Here is a 12,044-nt window from a genome sequence, read left to right as displayed (position 1 = left end):
TAGCCTGCTTTGAATCGGGACTGTTGTGATGATTAATAACTTCTGTGTTTTATTTCAAAATCTGATACTGGTACATTTCATTCTATAAATGGAGAAAAATTCTAAGTTTTTTGTTTCTCCATTAAAGCCTGCATTCACCTTTTTCTTATAAAAGTAATAAGCAACTCTCTGGATGACACACAGTCATATTTCTAAATGTATTAGGCTGCCAAGATGGGTCGGTGAGTAAAAGCATCTGGTGCCAAGTCTGATGACCTTAGTTTATTCCCAGGGTTCCCCACTGTCCAAAGAAAACTGAACCCTGCAAGTTGTCCTCTGACCTTCATAAGCATACTATGGTATGGTGGTATGCATGCTACACACACACACACACACACACACACACACACACACACAAGTAAAATGCAGTTAAAATTGCTCTTAAAAATAGAACATTTAGCTGGGCGGTGGTGGCGCACGCCTGTAATCCCAGCACCAAAAATTAAACATATCTTTTCCTAAACTCATTTTTGTGGCCTTGGCCTGATTAGAATGATTAGTTTGCTTAGCATCTGTACTGATGCCTTTACTATTCCAATAAAATTCACAGTAGTGTCTTTTTTACAGCAGAACTGACATCTACCTATTAAGTGACTCGATACAATTACAATTAATGTAATGGAACAGAAATAATTCCTTGCCATATTTTAATTAACTAGCACCAAACACACTGTAGTCAAGCAATTTTTTCATAAATGTGGACGGATGGACAGACAGACAAACAGGATGATAGATACAGACAGATTGGATGGATGGTGGATGGATGGATGGATTGATGGATTGATGGATGGATGGATGGATGGATGGGTGGGTAGATGGAGTGGGTGGGCGGGTGGGGGGGATGGGAGGGCGGATGGATGGATGGATGGATGGATGGATGGATGGATTAGATGATAGATGGATAGGTGGGTGGGTGGGTAGGTGGGTGGGTGGATGGATGGATAGATAGATAGATAGATAGATAGAAAGAATGAATGGATAGTGGATGGATAGATGGTAGACAGGTAGCCAGACAGACAGACAGACAGACGACAGACACACACACACACACACACACACACACACACACACACACACACAGAGGCATATATTACACATATCAGTAATATTCATCTTTCAACATTCCTTTGCCTTTGGAATGTCTCTGTAGTACCAGGAGAAACATTGCAGGTTAAAACCAAGCTTTGAGTATCTCAGTCCCTGCTTCATCAGAAGAGAAGAGCAAGAAGTATGTCTATTCTACGCAAACATTCAAGAGTAGAAGCTCCAGTCTAGAAATTCAAGCAAAGGAAAACAACCCTGTAGTTTGGGAGAGTTTACCTTCTAAAGAGTGGGAGTATACCCCTTTACCTTTCTTAAATATCCTTTAAGATTTCATTTTTAATTATATATATATATATATATTTGTATGGCTGTGTGAGAATATGTTCATGTGAGTACAGTGTGCTCAGAGGCCAAAAGAAGGCACTGGATGTCCTGGAGCTGAAGTTACAGACAGTAGTGAGCTCCAGCATGGGTGCTGGGAGCTAAATGTGAAAGCAGTACTTACTCCTAACCTCTAAGCCATTTCTCTAACCTTTCCTTTACCTTCCTTACTCCGAGAACACTGACAGCATGGAAATGCCATCAGACAAGAGACTAGAGGAATGGTCTCTAGACAGACAGAAGGAATTCCCAAGAATAAAACCATAGGATCTGACATTTAGAAATTAACCAATTCGAAACCAAAGTTTAAGATTTGCATGCAACTTAATATTTTAAATAGAGCACCAATAACTTATGGCATTATCTTATTTTATATTAAAAGTTCTTGGTCTAATCAAAGCCCCAAACTTCCCATTTAGAACTTGATTTTAATATAATGCCTAACATAGGCAATTTACAAATCTTATCAAAACAGAATCAGAAATTATACTGGGTGTTAGGACTAATGTCCAATTATTATGAATAATAAGAAATATCAAGGTAAACTATAATAATGAGGGTAGAGTTAAAAATGGGTCCCTCGCCGGGCGGTGGTGGTGCACGCCTTTAATCCCAGCACTCGGGAGGCAGAGCCAGGCGGATCTCTGTGAGTTCGAGGCCAGCCTGGGCTACCAAGTGAGTTCCAGGAAAGGTGCAAAGCTACACAGGGAAACCCTGTCTCAAAAAACCAAAAAAAAAAAAAAAAAAAAGGTCCCTCAACATGCCAAGAATCCATGAATTTTATAACATATAAAGCTCTCTGACATCATTTTTAACATCATATTACATTAAGGCTCTTTAGATGGGAAAATAAGACTAGCTCATCTCGGTGAATCCTGCATGCCTAATGTTAGTTGGGTCCATCCTCCCCAAGCGGCAGTGCTGGTGACACTGTCCTAAACAAAAAGACTTTGGCCAGGTACACAGAAGGACTTTTAATAGGTAAACAAGACTAAAGGCAGGTTTCTGTTTACTAGAAAAGCAGTAGGGTAGTTTCTGGGTTGTTTTTTGTTTTGTTTTGTTCTTTTAGCTTTGGTTTGGTTTGGTTTGGGGTTTGGGGTTTGTTGGTTTTTTTTTTTTTTTTTTTTAAGTTTTTAAAGTAAAAAGTTAATCTTCACCAGGAACCACCCTTAATCCTCCAGGAAGCACCCTTAGCTGTTCCCCAAGGGTCAACTACCTCAGATAAGAGCATCTTGTTCTGGATCAACCCCGACAGCCTGTATCAGCTAAGATTCCCCACCCTGCTGACAACATATAAAATCTGCTTGCTCTTCTGCATTTGTTCTTCTCTCTGCTCTGAGAGATGGCATTGGCAGTTTGCTCCTCAGTAAATCTTCTTTCTGACCACAGAGCAGTCTAGGTCAGAAGTTTCTCTGCAATATTATTTATATTTGGTGCTAAAACCTGGGATGGGCAATGGACCACCCCCTAAAAGAACCTGTCCCTCTTAACCAAACCAAATTGCTGATTTTTGAGCCCCCAGGTATGGATCACTTGATTCTGCTGGTGCTTGGCACCCACCATCTGCAACTCAAAGTTTTAGAGTCGGCCTCTTCAGCTGCTGCTCCTCCCCTTGCTCTAATCACTCATCCCTCTGCACCTACTCACTAAGTGTCTCTGAGATGCCTCTTCTGTCCCTCTGGGCTCATGGAGCCAACCACACAGTGTGTCAGGCAGCCTCTCGACACCCTATTAGATGCCCCATCACCTTTTAGGAGGGAGGCCCTGGACTGATCCTGGGCATCTTTCTGAGAAGTCTCTCAAGTCTGCTTAGGAACCCCAGACTGCACTTCTTGTTGCCAAGGCACTTACTCCCCTAAGTCTCTCCCATCCCCTTACTCGGCTCCTGGATGCCTCCCTGTTAGCTCTGTCTCTCAGCTACCTTCTAGAGCTTACTCTGTCTCTAACCTTGGCTAACCACTCGTCTCTCCTGCCTTCCCCCTAAGGGCTACCTGCTCTGTCTCTGTTCCACTCATGGGCTTGCTGGAGCCTGCTGTTTCTGTCTCTCTCGGGTCCTGAAGGCTACTCTGCAGGAATCCCCTAAGTATATCAGGGAGCTTCTTTATGCCCTCCTGGACTCTGCAGTGTTGGAGATACTAGAATCCTCTCTCAGGCAGAGTTCCTGTTTGCAATGCTTTTCCCTAAGCCTCTCCCACCTCTTTTTCCCTCTGCTTCTTTCCTGCTGGCTCTCACAACTAGCTACTGTCTCTAAGCATAGGCTCTTCCCATAGAGAATTAAACCTACAACCCCTCACCTGCCGTCTCTAATCTTTTCCTCCTCAGACTCAGATTCCATTAAGGCACACTGTTATACTACAAAGGGCTTGGCCTCAGTACAGACTAGATAATCTGTTTCAATAGCCCAAAAGAAAAAAAAAGAACACTCAATTTCCAAATTCTCAAAGATTGTAACAACTTCTGCCACCATACAAGCAAATGATCCCCAAATCCCCTTATCTCTAAAGCTGTCTCTACTCTCCACTCTAGGATCTCTTAAGCCTTCTCTGCTCTCTGCTTGCTCTAGTTTCTCACTCTGTTCACTAAATTCAATCTTACAGAGATTCAAGTCTTTGGGGTATAAATAATATTAAAATCTGTCACATGCTGTTCTACTATATTAAAGGAAAAAAAAAAAAAAGAGCTGGCTCTCGAGATGGGTTGTGGCCTGCTCTTTCTAAACCTAAGCATGTTTGTTTTAAAAAGTTTCCTCCAAAGTCCTGTCCTAGGTCAGATAGGCCACCTGACTCTATGACAGGAAGGAGAGCAAAACAGAGCAAGTGAGGGACAGTGTGTGCTTTAAAACAGCTAAAAAGTAAACTATTGCCAATGAGAATTATCTCATACACCTCCTTCTTGGTTTTAACTCTATAAATATGGCTTTTTCTGACTTCTCTACAATATAAAGTTCATCTCAAGATTTGTAAGACCATTGTGCAAACTTTCTGTATCTCAGGATTTGTAAGTTCATTGCATGTGGCCCATAAAATGAAATCTGTAAAATCTGTAATAAAATTTTAGCTTAAAAGTTATAATAGAAAGGATAAACAAATCTAAATATAGGTAATCTTTCTGTTGTTTTGGAGTTTTTTTTCCTTTTTTTTTTTGTTGTTTTTGTTTTTGTTTTTGTTTTTGTTTTTTGTTTTGAGACAGGGTTTCCCTGTGTAACAGCTCTGGCTGTCCTAGAACTATATAGACCAGGCTAGCCTCAAACTCAGAGATCTGCCTGCCTCTGCCTCCTGAGTGCTGGGATTAAAGGTGTGTGCCACCACCACCCAGCAGTCTTAATTTGCTATAGCATGCTTGTATATAACTTAGATTCAACTCTAGTTTAGGAAAATGGATGTTTTGTTTTATTTAAGAAAGGAATAGAAAATGGTGTGTGCCCAATGGACTCACCTTTACTAAATAGCAACCAATAGCTTGCTGCCATCTTGGCTGATGAAGTAGCAATCATGTGGCTTACTGCCATCTTGGCTGATGACACCACCAGGATGGAAACAACCATGTGTTTGGCAGCTATCTTTAGCGTACAAGAAACTGATATTCTGTAAAGGTATACTATGAGAGAATCAGGAAAATAAGGTTAAAGAGAGGGCACACCATATTACTTCATCACCATCTTAGTTAAGGTGACCACATGGCATAAACCAACTATGGAAGCACCCTTAAAACAACTAATCTACTGAGCCCCCCCCCCATCATTTTATCTCCTCTTATAGACTAAGGAGGCACCCAGGCCTCCAAAATGGTTCGTTTTGTTTTATTTTCCCTATATTAATGAGATCAGCAGGCCTCCAAGATATTTTGGATTAGAATGGATTTTTGTATGATTCTTGACCTGAGAGAGGAAAATAACAGATGAGAACAAAACTATGAACAAGGTTTATGAAAATAGGACTTAAAAACAACATATGTTTGATGATTAAGATTTTTAAATTCCTAAAGTTATAATGGTCTATCTACTCAGGTTAACAGAAACTGACATAGAAACTTACGTCTCTGCTAACTGTGTTCAAAATCAGGCTTTTAGAACCGTTCTGCATAAGGAATAACATATGTCTGATTAATAAGGTTTATGGATTCCTAAGGTCCACTCAGGCTAGCAAAAAAAAAAAAAAAAAGCAGGCCAGGAGACACATAGGACACCATTAGAGAAAGACCAATGTGCCAACTGCAAGGAGAAAGGACACTGGAAAATGAGTGCCTTAACTGAGGAGGGGTGTGCACAAGCACTACACTTAGAAAAGTGGGAAATGACAGGGCCCATGTCCCTGTGCTTTAAGCCCCCAGGAGCCTAGAGTAATACTTATAGTTGGAGGCAAAGCAACTGACTTTTTAGTAGACACCAGGTTGACATAGTTGTTCCTTAAGACGCCCCTAAGCCAAATGACTGATCAAAAGATTGCAGTCCAAGAGGCAACAGGAAAAACAGTCTACTACCCCAGGACCATTAACCATTCTATCTACTTAGTAAAAGGGAAGCAACCCACTTGTTCTTGGTCATGCCTGATTGTCCCTACCCCGTTAGGATGAAATCTTTTACATAAGCTGAGAACCACCATCAATCACCTTCTCTGATGATGTTAGACTTACTCAGCAAAATATTGGTGTCTTGTCCTCTGTCAAGAGTATCTCCTAGCTGAAAGTCCTGTGCTCAATCAAAAGATACAATTGGACTATCTTTTAGATTTACAACAAAGATTCCCAAGGGTATGGGCAATCATACTCCCCAGGACTGGTCCAACACCAAATTCATGTAACTGTTCAACTAACCAGTCCAGCTACCCCCAACCAGATTAAACAATACCCAATGACCCTAGGGACAAAAAAGGTAACTGCAGGCCCTATTTCCCAGCTTAGAGAGACAGGCCTCCTGATGCCCTGCCAGTCACCCTGAAATATATCTCTCCTGCCTGTGAAGAAATATAGGACCTCTGATTATAGACCCATCCAAGATCTGAGGAAGTAAATGAGAAGGTCGAGACCATCCACCCAAACTCCCAAACCCATAAACGTTCATGAGTCTGATTCCTTCAGAGAAACCAATATACACAGCCATAGACATGAATGATGCATTCTTCAGCCTCTCATTGGCAGAGGTAAGTCAACTCATCTTTATTTTTGAATGGGCAGATTGTGATGGTTTGAATAAAAAATGGCCCCCATAGGCCCAAAGGGAGTGGCACTATTAGGAGATGTGACCTTGTTAAAGTAGGTTGTGGACTTGTTGGAGGGAAGAGGGATTGAGGTTTCAGAAGCTCAAGCAGGGCTCACTGACTCATTGTCTCTCCCAGCAGCCTCAAGATCCAGATATAGAGCTCTCAGCTACCTCTCCAGTACCATGTCTGCCTGCCTGCCACCATATCACTGTAATGATAATGATCTAAACCTCTGAAACTGTAAGCCAGCCCCAATTACACTTTTAAAATTTCCTTTGTAAGAGTTGCCATGGTCATGGTGTCTCTTCACATGAATAGAAACCTGTACTAACACACAGACCCAGAGGGAGGATACAGAGGGAAATTTACCTGGACCAGGTTTCCCCAAGGATTTAAAAACTCTCCAACCCTGTTTGAAGAGGCACTAAGTGCTGACCTTCTGAGACCATACTTTTAAAATATGTAGATGACCTCCTCCTAACCTCTGAAACTGAAACAGATTCAAAAAGAGCCACTGAGGGATTGCTGTAAGAGTTGTAAGACCTTGGGCTACAGAGCATCAGCCTAGAAAACCCAACTTTGTACATCAGAGGCTACCTATCTCAGAAACCAGCTAAAGGGAGGCAAAGGAAGCCTGTCTCAAAGTAGGATTGCTGCCATCCTTCAGATCCCAACCAACTCCAGAGACTAAGAGATAGGTTCAAGAGTTCCTAGGTGCAGCTGCAGATTCCACCGCTGGGTACCAGGGTTGAAGGGACGAGCAAGGCCTCTATACACCAGCTTAAAGAGGAGCGCCAACCTCTAATCTGGACTGATACTGAACATAAGGTGTCTGGGGCTTTAAAAACAGCTCTGATTTGACTCCAGACCTAGCATTTACTTCTAGGTGTCTCAAAACCTTTCCATCTGTTTGTGCATGAAACAAAAAGCACTGCAAAGGTGTTTTAATCCAAACTTTGGGGCCACAGAAATAAATGCCCTGTGGCATACCTTGGCGAACGATTGGACCATAGAACCATAGGATGGCCCACCTGTCTAAGAGCTGTCACAGTGAAAGAAGCAAAGAAGCTAGGTCAGGATCTTATACTCGCAGCACGCCAGATGGCTGAGGCCTTCTTACGATGAACAGCAAACCACTGACCTAGCACCAGGCACTACCCCTAAACCACCCTCAAGTATAGTTTGAGAAACCCACTGCCATCAATCCTGCTACCATCTTGTCTGAAGATAACAAGTACTCCCCCATGACTGTCTTGAGGTAACCATGGTGGTCCAGGAGATCCACCTCCAGACCTAACAGACAGCCCAAAAAACCCTATACAGTGTTCTAAATGGGTGGGGGCAAACTTCATTAAAGGTTGAACCAGGTACCAGAGCTACCAGATGTGAATGCTCGGAACTTCTGACTCCAAGCATTTAGATCAGTAGTCTTCAGCAGCGAAGTTTACTTAATGTGCCTTTTAGCTGCCTTCAGGACACACAATAAAAAACTAGGGCTGAATCATAGTGACTGTAGCAAGTAATAAGCAGAGTAGAGACTTCTGGGAAAAACTTCCTCTAAACAAGAGTCCCAAAAGCATAAAGACTGGTTCCTAAAACATCACAATTTCAAGTACACTAGAAACAAGCAAGAAAGCAGGAAACACAAATCCCAGTCAAGTACTTATCCATGAATTTAAAAAAAAAAAGGGGGGGGATAGAACTTCCAGGTTGAGATAACTGAAAAGAATCCCAAGCAGTAAAGCTATGCAGCAAGATTAGAGAAGGGAGAATTTCAGAACACATCCCTTCAAACACAAAATGAAGCTGGTACACTAGAAGTACTGTAAACATGTGACAGATCTGGTTTGGGAAAGAAACACTGATAACCACCATGAATAAAAATAAAGTGATGTCTATATCCAGGTGAGCATTGTGGGGGAGGTGGGGACGCAGACGGACACTAATACCTGACTAGAATGTGAAAGGCTCTGTCACCATCAAAGCAGCACCACTGCCAGACTTGGTGGCTCATGCATGTAATCCCAGCACTTGAGAGGGAGAGGCAAGATTAGGAATTAGTTCAAGGCTAGCCTTAGCAACAAAGCAAGTTGAGGCCAGATTGTACTACATGAAACTTGTCTTTAAAAACTGAAGCAGAAAGGAAGGGAAAAGAAGGAAAGTGGGGGAAGGGCATAATCTCACCAGAGACAGAAAAAACAGGATGCCTTAAAATTAACACTTTGAAAAGAGCTGAAGTCAGTCCAAGAGCCTGGAAGAGAAGAGATGAAAATGCCACACATGGCAACTTACACCTTGTACTAACAGAACTGATGACTAATGCCAGGCCGCCCTGAGCTACGAGATCCTGCTTCAAATATCCAACATGGCAGTTCATCAAGTGCCAAACAAGGGGCAGAAATATAGTTTACTACCTAAACAGAACTCACAAATGCTTAGAAACTAACCTAACTGAACTTAAAAGAACAGAAGGCCAGTGAAAAATGATTTCATATGATACTGATTTTCTACAAACCAAATTCAAAGCTATTCATACACACACACACACACACACACACACACACACACACACACACACACACACACACTGAAAACAAGACAAATGTTTCTGAAATCTGTATGCTAAAGCAAATTCTGGCCATCAAGGAGACTTGCCTTACCAGGTATCAATTACAAAATTGTTGTACTAAAAATCAAGATTAACAGAACAGGAACATTCAATTGATTTTACTCAACATCCCAGAAAGCAGCTTTTTCTTCACTGTGACAAAGTTTCTGGCCAAAAAAAAAAAAAAACAAACAAACCACTGGAGGAGAGGCTGACTTAGCTCACAGTCCAGAGGGTGGTCAGGCTATGCCACTCAAGGGCCCACTGCTGGCAACCTGTCTAGGAGTGAGGGGGCCAAGTGTTAAGACACATGAGCTGGGAGGGCACATGTGACATGCAAATCTTACCAGATTCCTCTGCAGCCATGTCTTACCCAAATCTTGTATGTGAACAGGACTGACCTATGAATTTCACACACTAAAATTTTCTATTTTACTGTTATATTTAGGCTACTTCTTTTATTCTATAAGACTAAACCTGGAAAATAATGGAACTCAAAGACCCAAATTCCATCTTCTAAGAGTATTTTCTGCAATTTCTGACCCCAGCTTCTAGTTTACTCCACTTCTTCCTCCTTTAACCTCAGAAGGTTAAGAATTTTTCCTCCTCAAGGGAGCCTGGAAAACATGCCACACTGTATCCAAATATCAATTAAAAGTTTTACTATATATAAGGTACATATAAACTAGTATTATATGCCTGTTGTACAAAATTACTAGTCCCTTTCTTTTGCTCCAGTTATCTAATTTGATGCCTCTGTAACTTCTCAGTAGTTCAAACCCTAATTTCTAAGGACAGAGTGAATGCAACAAATAGGAAGATGTTCCAACATGGGATAGAACTCTGTTGAAAAGGTAGTTCTTAGTCTTGAACATTCAGAGAAAATTCAATATCATGTTAAAGCACAAGCTGTTCAATCTCCACCCAAGTTTCTATTCAGTACTTTTATCTCTAGCCACTTCCTGAATGTGTTAATTCCACAACACATTTTGAAAAATATGGCTGCATAAAGAGCTGGTTATCAGGTGGTGACTGCAATGGAAATTTACTGGTAGTTACTGAGTTAGTTAGTGAGTAGAGAGCAAGAGTATTTCTTAACACTCTCTACTGTGACTAGATAGCACACCAGAAAACTGTCAGACCCATACATCAGTGCTGAAAGCTTGCAGTAGAGCACACCACAGTTTATTCCACCTGTGATCTGACCAGTAATGTGGTAAAGGTCCTCCAAACAGCATCTTTTCTTTTTCTTCTTCAATAACCCTATGAATTTTTCTCAAATACAGCGAATGGAAAAGTTTTGAGATACTAAGACTTAAAAGCCATAACAAACCTGAAGAGGAAACAAGTGTTTATTTAATGTTACTGGTAGATTTCTAACAAAGAAAGATAACTAATATTCATTTCATATAAATTATAAAAAAACATTGAAAAACTAATTTCCTTTAAAATTAATAAGGGACTAGAGAAATGGCTCAGAGGTTAAGAGTACTGGCTGCTCTTCCAGAGGTCCTAAGTTTAATTCCCGGCAACTATGATGAGATCTGATGCACTCTCTTCTGGATGCAGAAAACAAATTGTACTCTGACTACTACAGGTGTACTATGGCATGTGTACATACACACACACACACACACACACACACGCACACGCACACGCACACGCACACGCACACGCACACGCACATGCACATGAACTTACTCCAATAGGCTGAAAAATAAGTCCATCCATCTCATGGCTGACTTCTTTGGCAAAATTTCCTTCCAGGAGCTATAAAATAAAAATATATTCTTTAGAAATATAATGATAATTTAAAAATTAGTTTAACTTCTTGCTAAGATTTATAAAATTTTCTGTAATGTATACGAACTGAGAAACAGGAAAACAGGTAGAAACACTGGGATCCAGGTTAAACTCTGTGATTTGGGGGTCCTAATTTGTGGCTTATTCTTTGCTGGCATCTCATTTTCCAACGTCTATAATTTCTCTAATGTGAAAGCAATTCATAATATAGAATTTGAGCAAGCTTATTTCCTTTAATGTTAATGTAAAGTCTTTTGTTGTACTCAGTGACAGGTAATCTTAAGGAGGGTTAAGATGACACATGCAGCTTAAGTGTTTAAGTTTCTGGGTTGTGTCCTCTTGCTGCTGGTATTGGTGTTTCTGAGACAGGACCCATGAATCCCAAGCTGACTTCAAACTTCTACTGCTCCTGCCGCCCGGTGCCAGTGCTGAGACTCAGGAGCACTGCACCACACCCAGTTGACTGCCAATTCAGAGGACAAAAAAATTCCAGAGACAGACAGCTGGCGATGCATGTACCGTGACTGAACTAAATAGTTAATGCTAAGGTGGCAAATTTTATTGTAATGTTCTTGAAATTTCACTCAGGTTTTTGTTTGTTTTGTTTCTCCTCCACCAGCAAATGAGCAGAATTGGCAAACTGAGATTTTCAGTCATTATTGTGCAGTGTGGCCAAACCTTAGGACTGTTCAAACTTCAAATATGTCTCTTCAATTCTCTCACAAGTTGTAAGTGACACAGATGAGGAGGAAATTGCACCAAAGTAAAAATTTACTATGCATTAAAATCTTTGACTTCTTATAAATAGAAAGGAAAATAAAACTCTAAAGTACCATGTGTCAAATATCTGCTTAACATTCATTCTGGTCATAAAAAGAAAATCTCACAATTTTGTTAAGTACATAGAACATACTCATGTTAGAGGGAAAATGAAATCATTTTCATACTAATTAACACTAGGTAGACAGACA

The 12,044-nt window shown here is 40.9% G+C and overlaps 1 protein-coding gene across 3 annotated transcripts in view; it reads right to left on the bottom strand.

Moving 5' to 3' along the window:
- Nucleotides 1-12,044, bottom strand: part of Rngtt (RNA guanylyltransferase and 5'-phosphatase) — a 211,375-nt gene that overhangs the window by 128,145 nt on the left and 71,186 nt on the right. For all 3 annotated transcript variants that reach the window (XM_036180116.1, XM_036180118.1, XM_036180117.1), the window contains one exon: nt 10,972-11,040. In XM_036180116.1, the coding sequence (XP_036036009.1) occupies nt 10,972-11,040 (69 nt within the window). The remainder of the gene's footprint in view (nt 1-10,971; nt 11,041-12,044) is intronic.

This window comes from Onychomys torridus, chromosome 2 (assembly GCF_903995425.1).
Source record: "Onychomys torridus chromosome 2, mOncTor1.1, whole genome shotgun sequence".
Classification (NCBI taxonomy): domain Eukaryota; kingdom Metazoa; phylum Chordata; class Mammalia; order Rodentia; family Cricetidae; genus Onychomys; species Onychomys torridus.
Note: the sequence above shows the minus strand (reverse complement) of the source record. Positions and strands in the feature narration are given on the sequence as shown.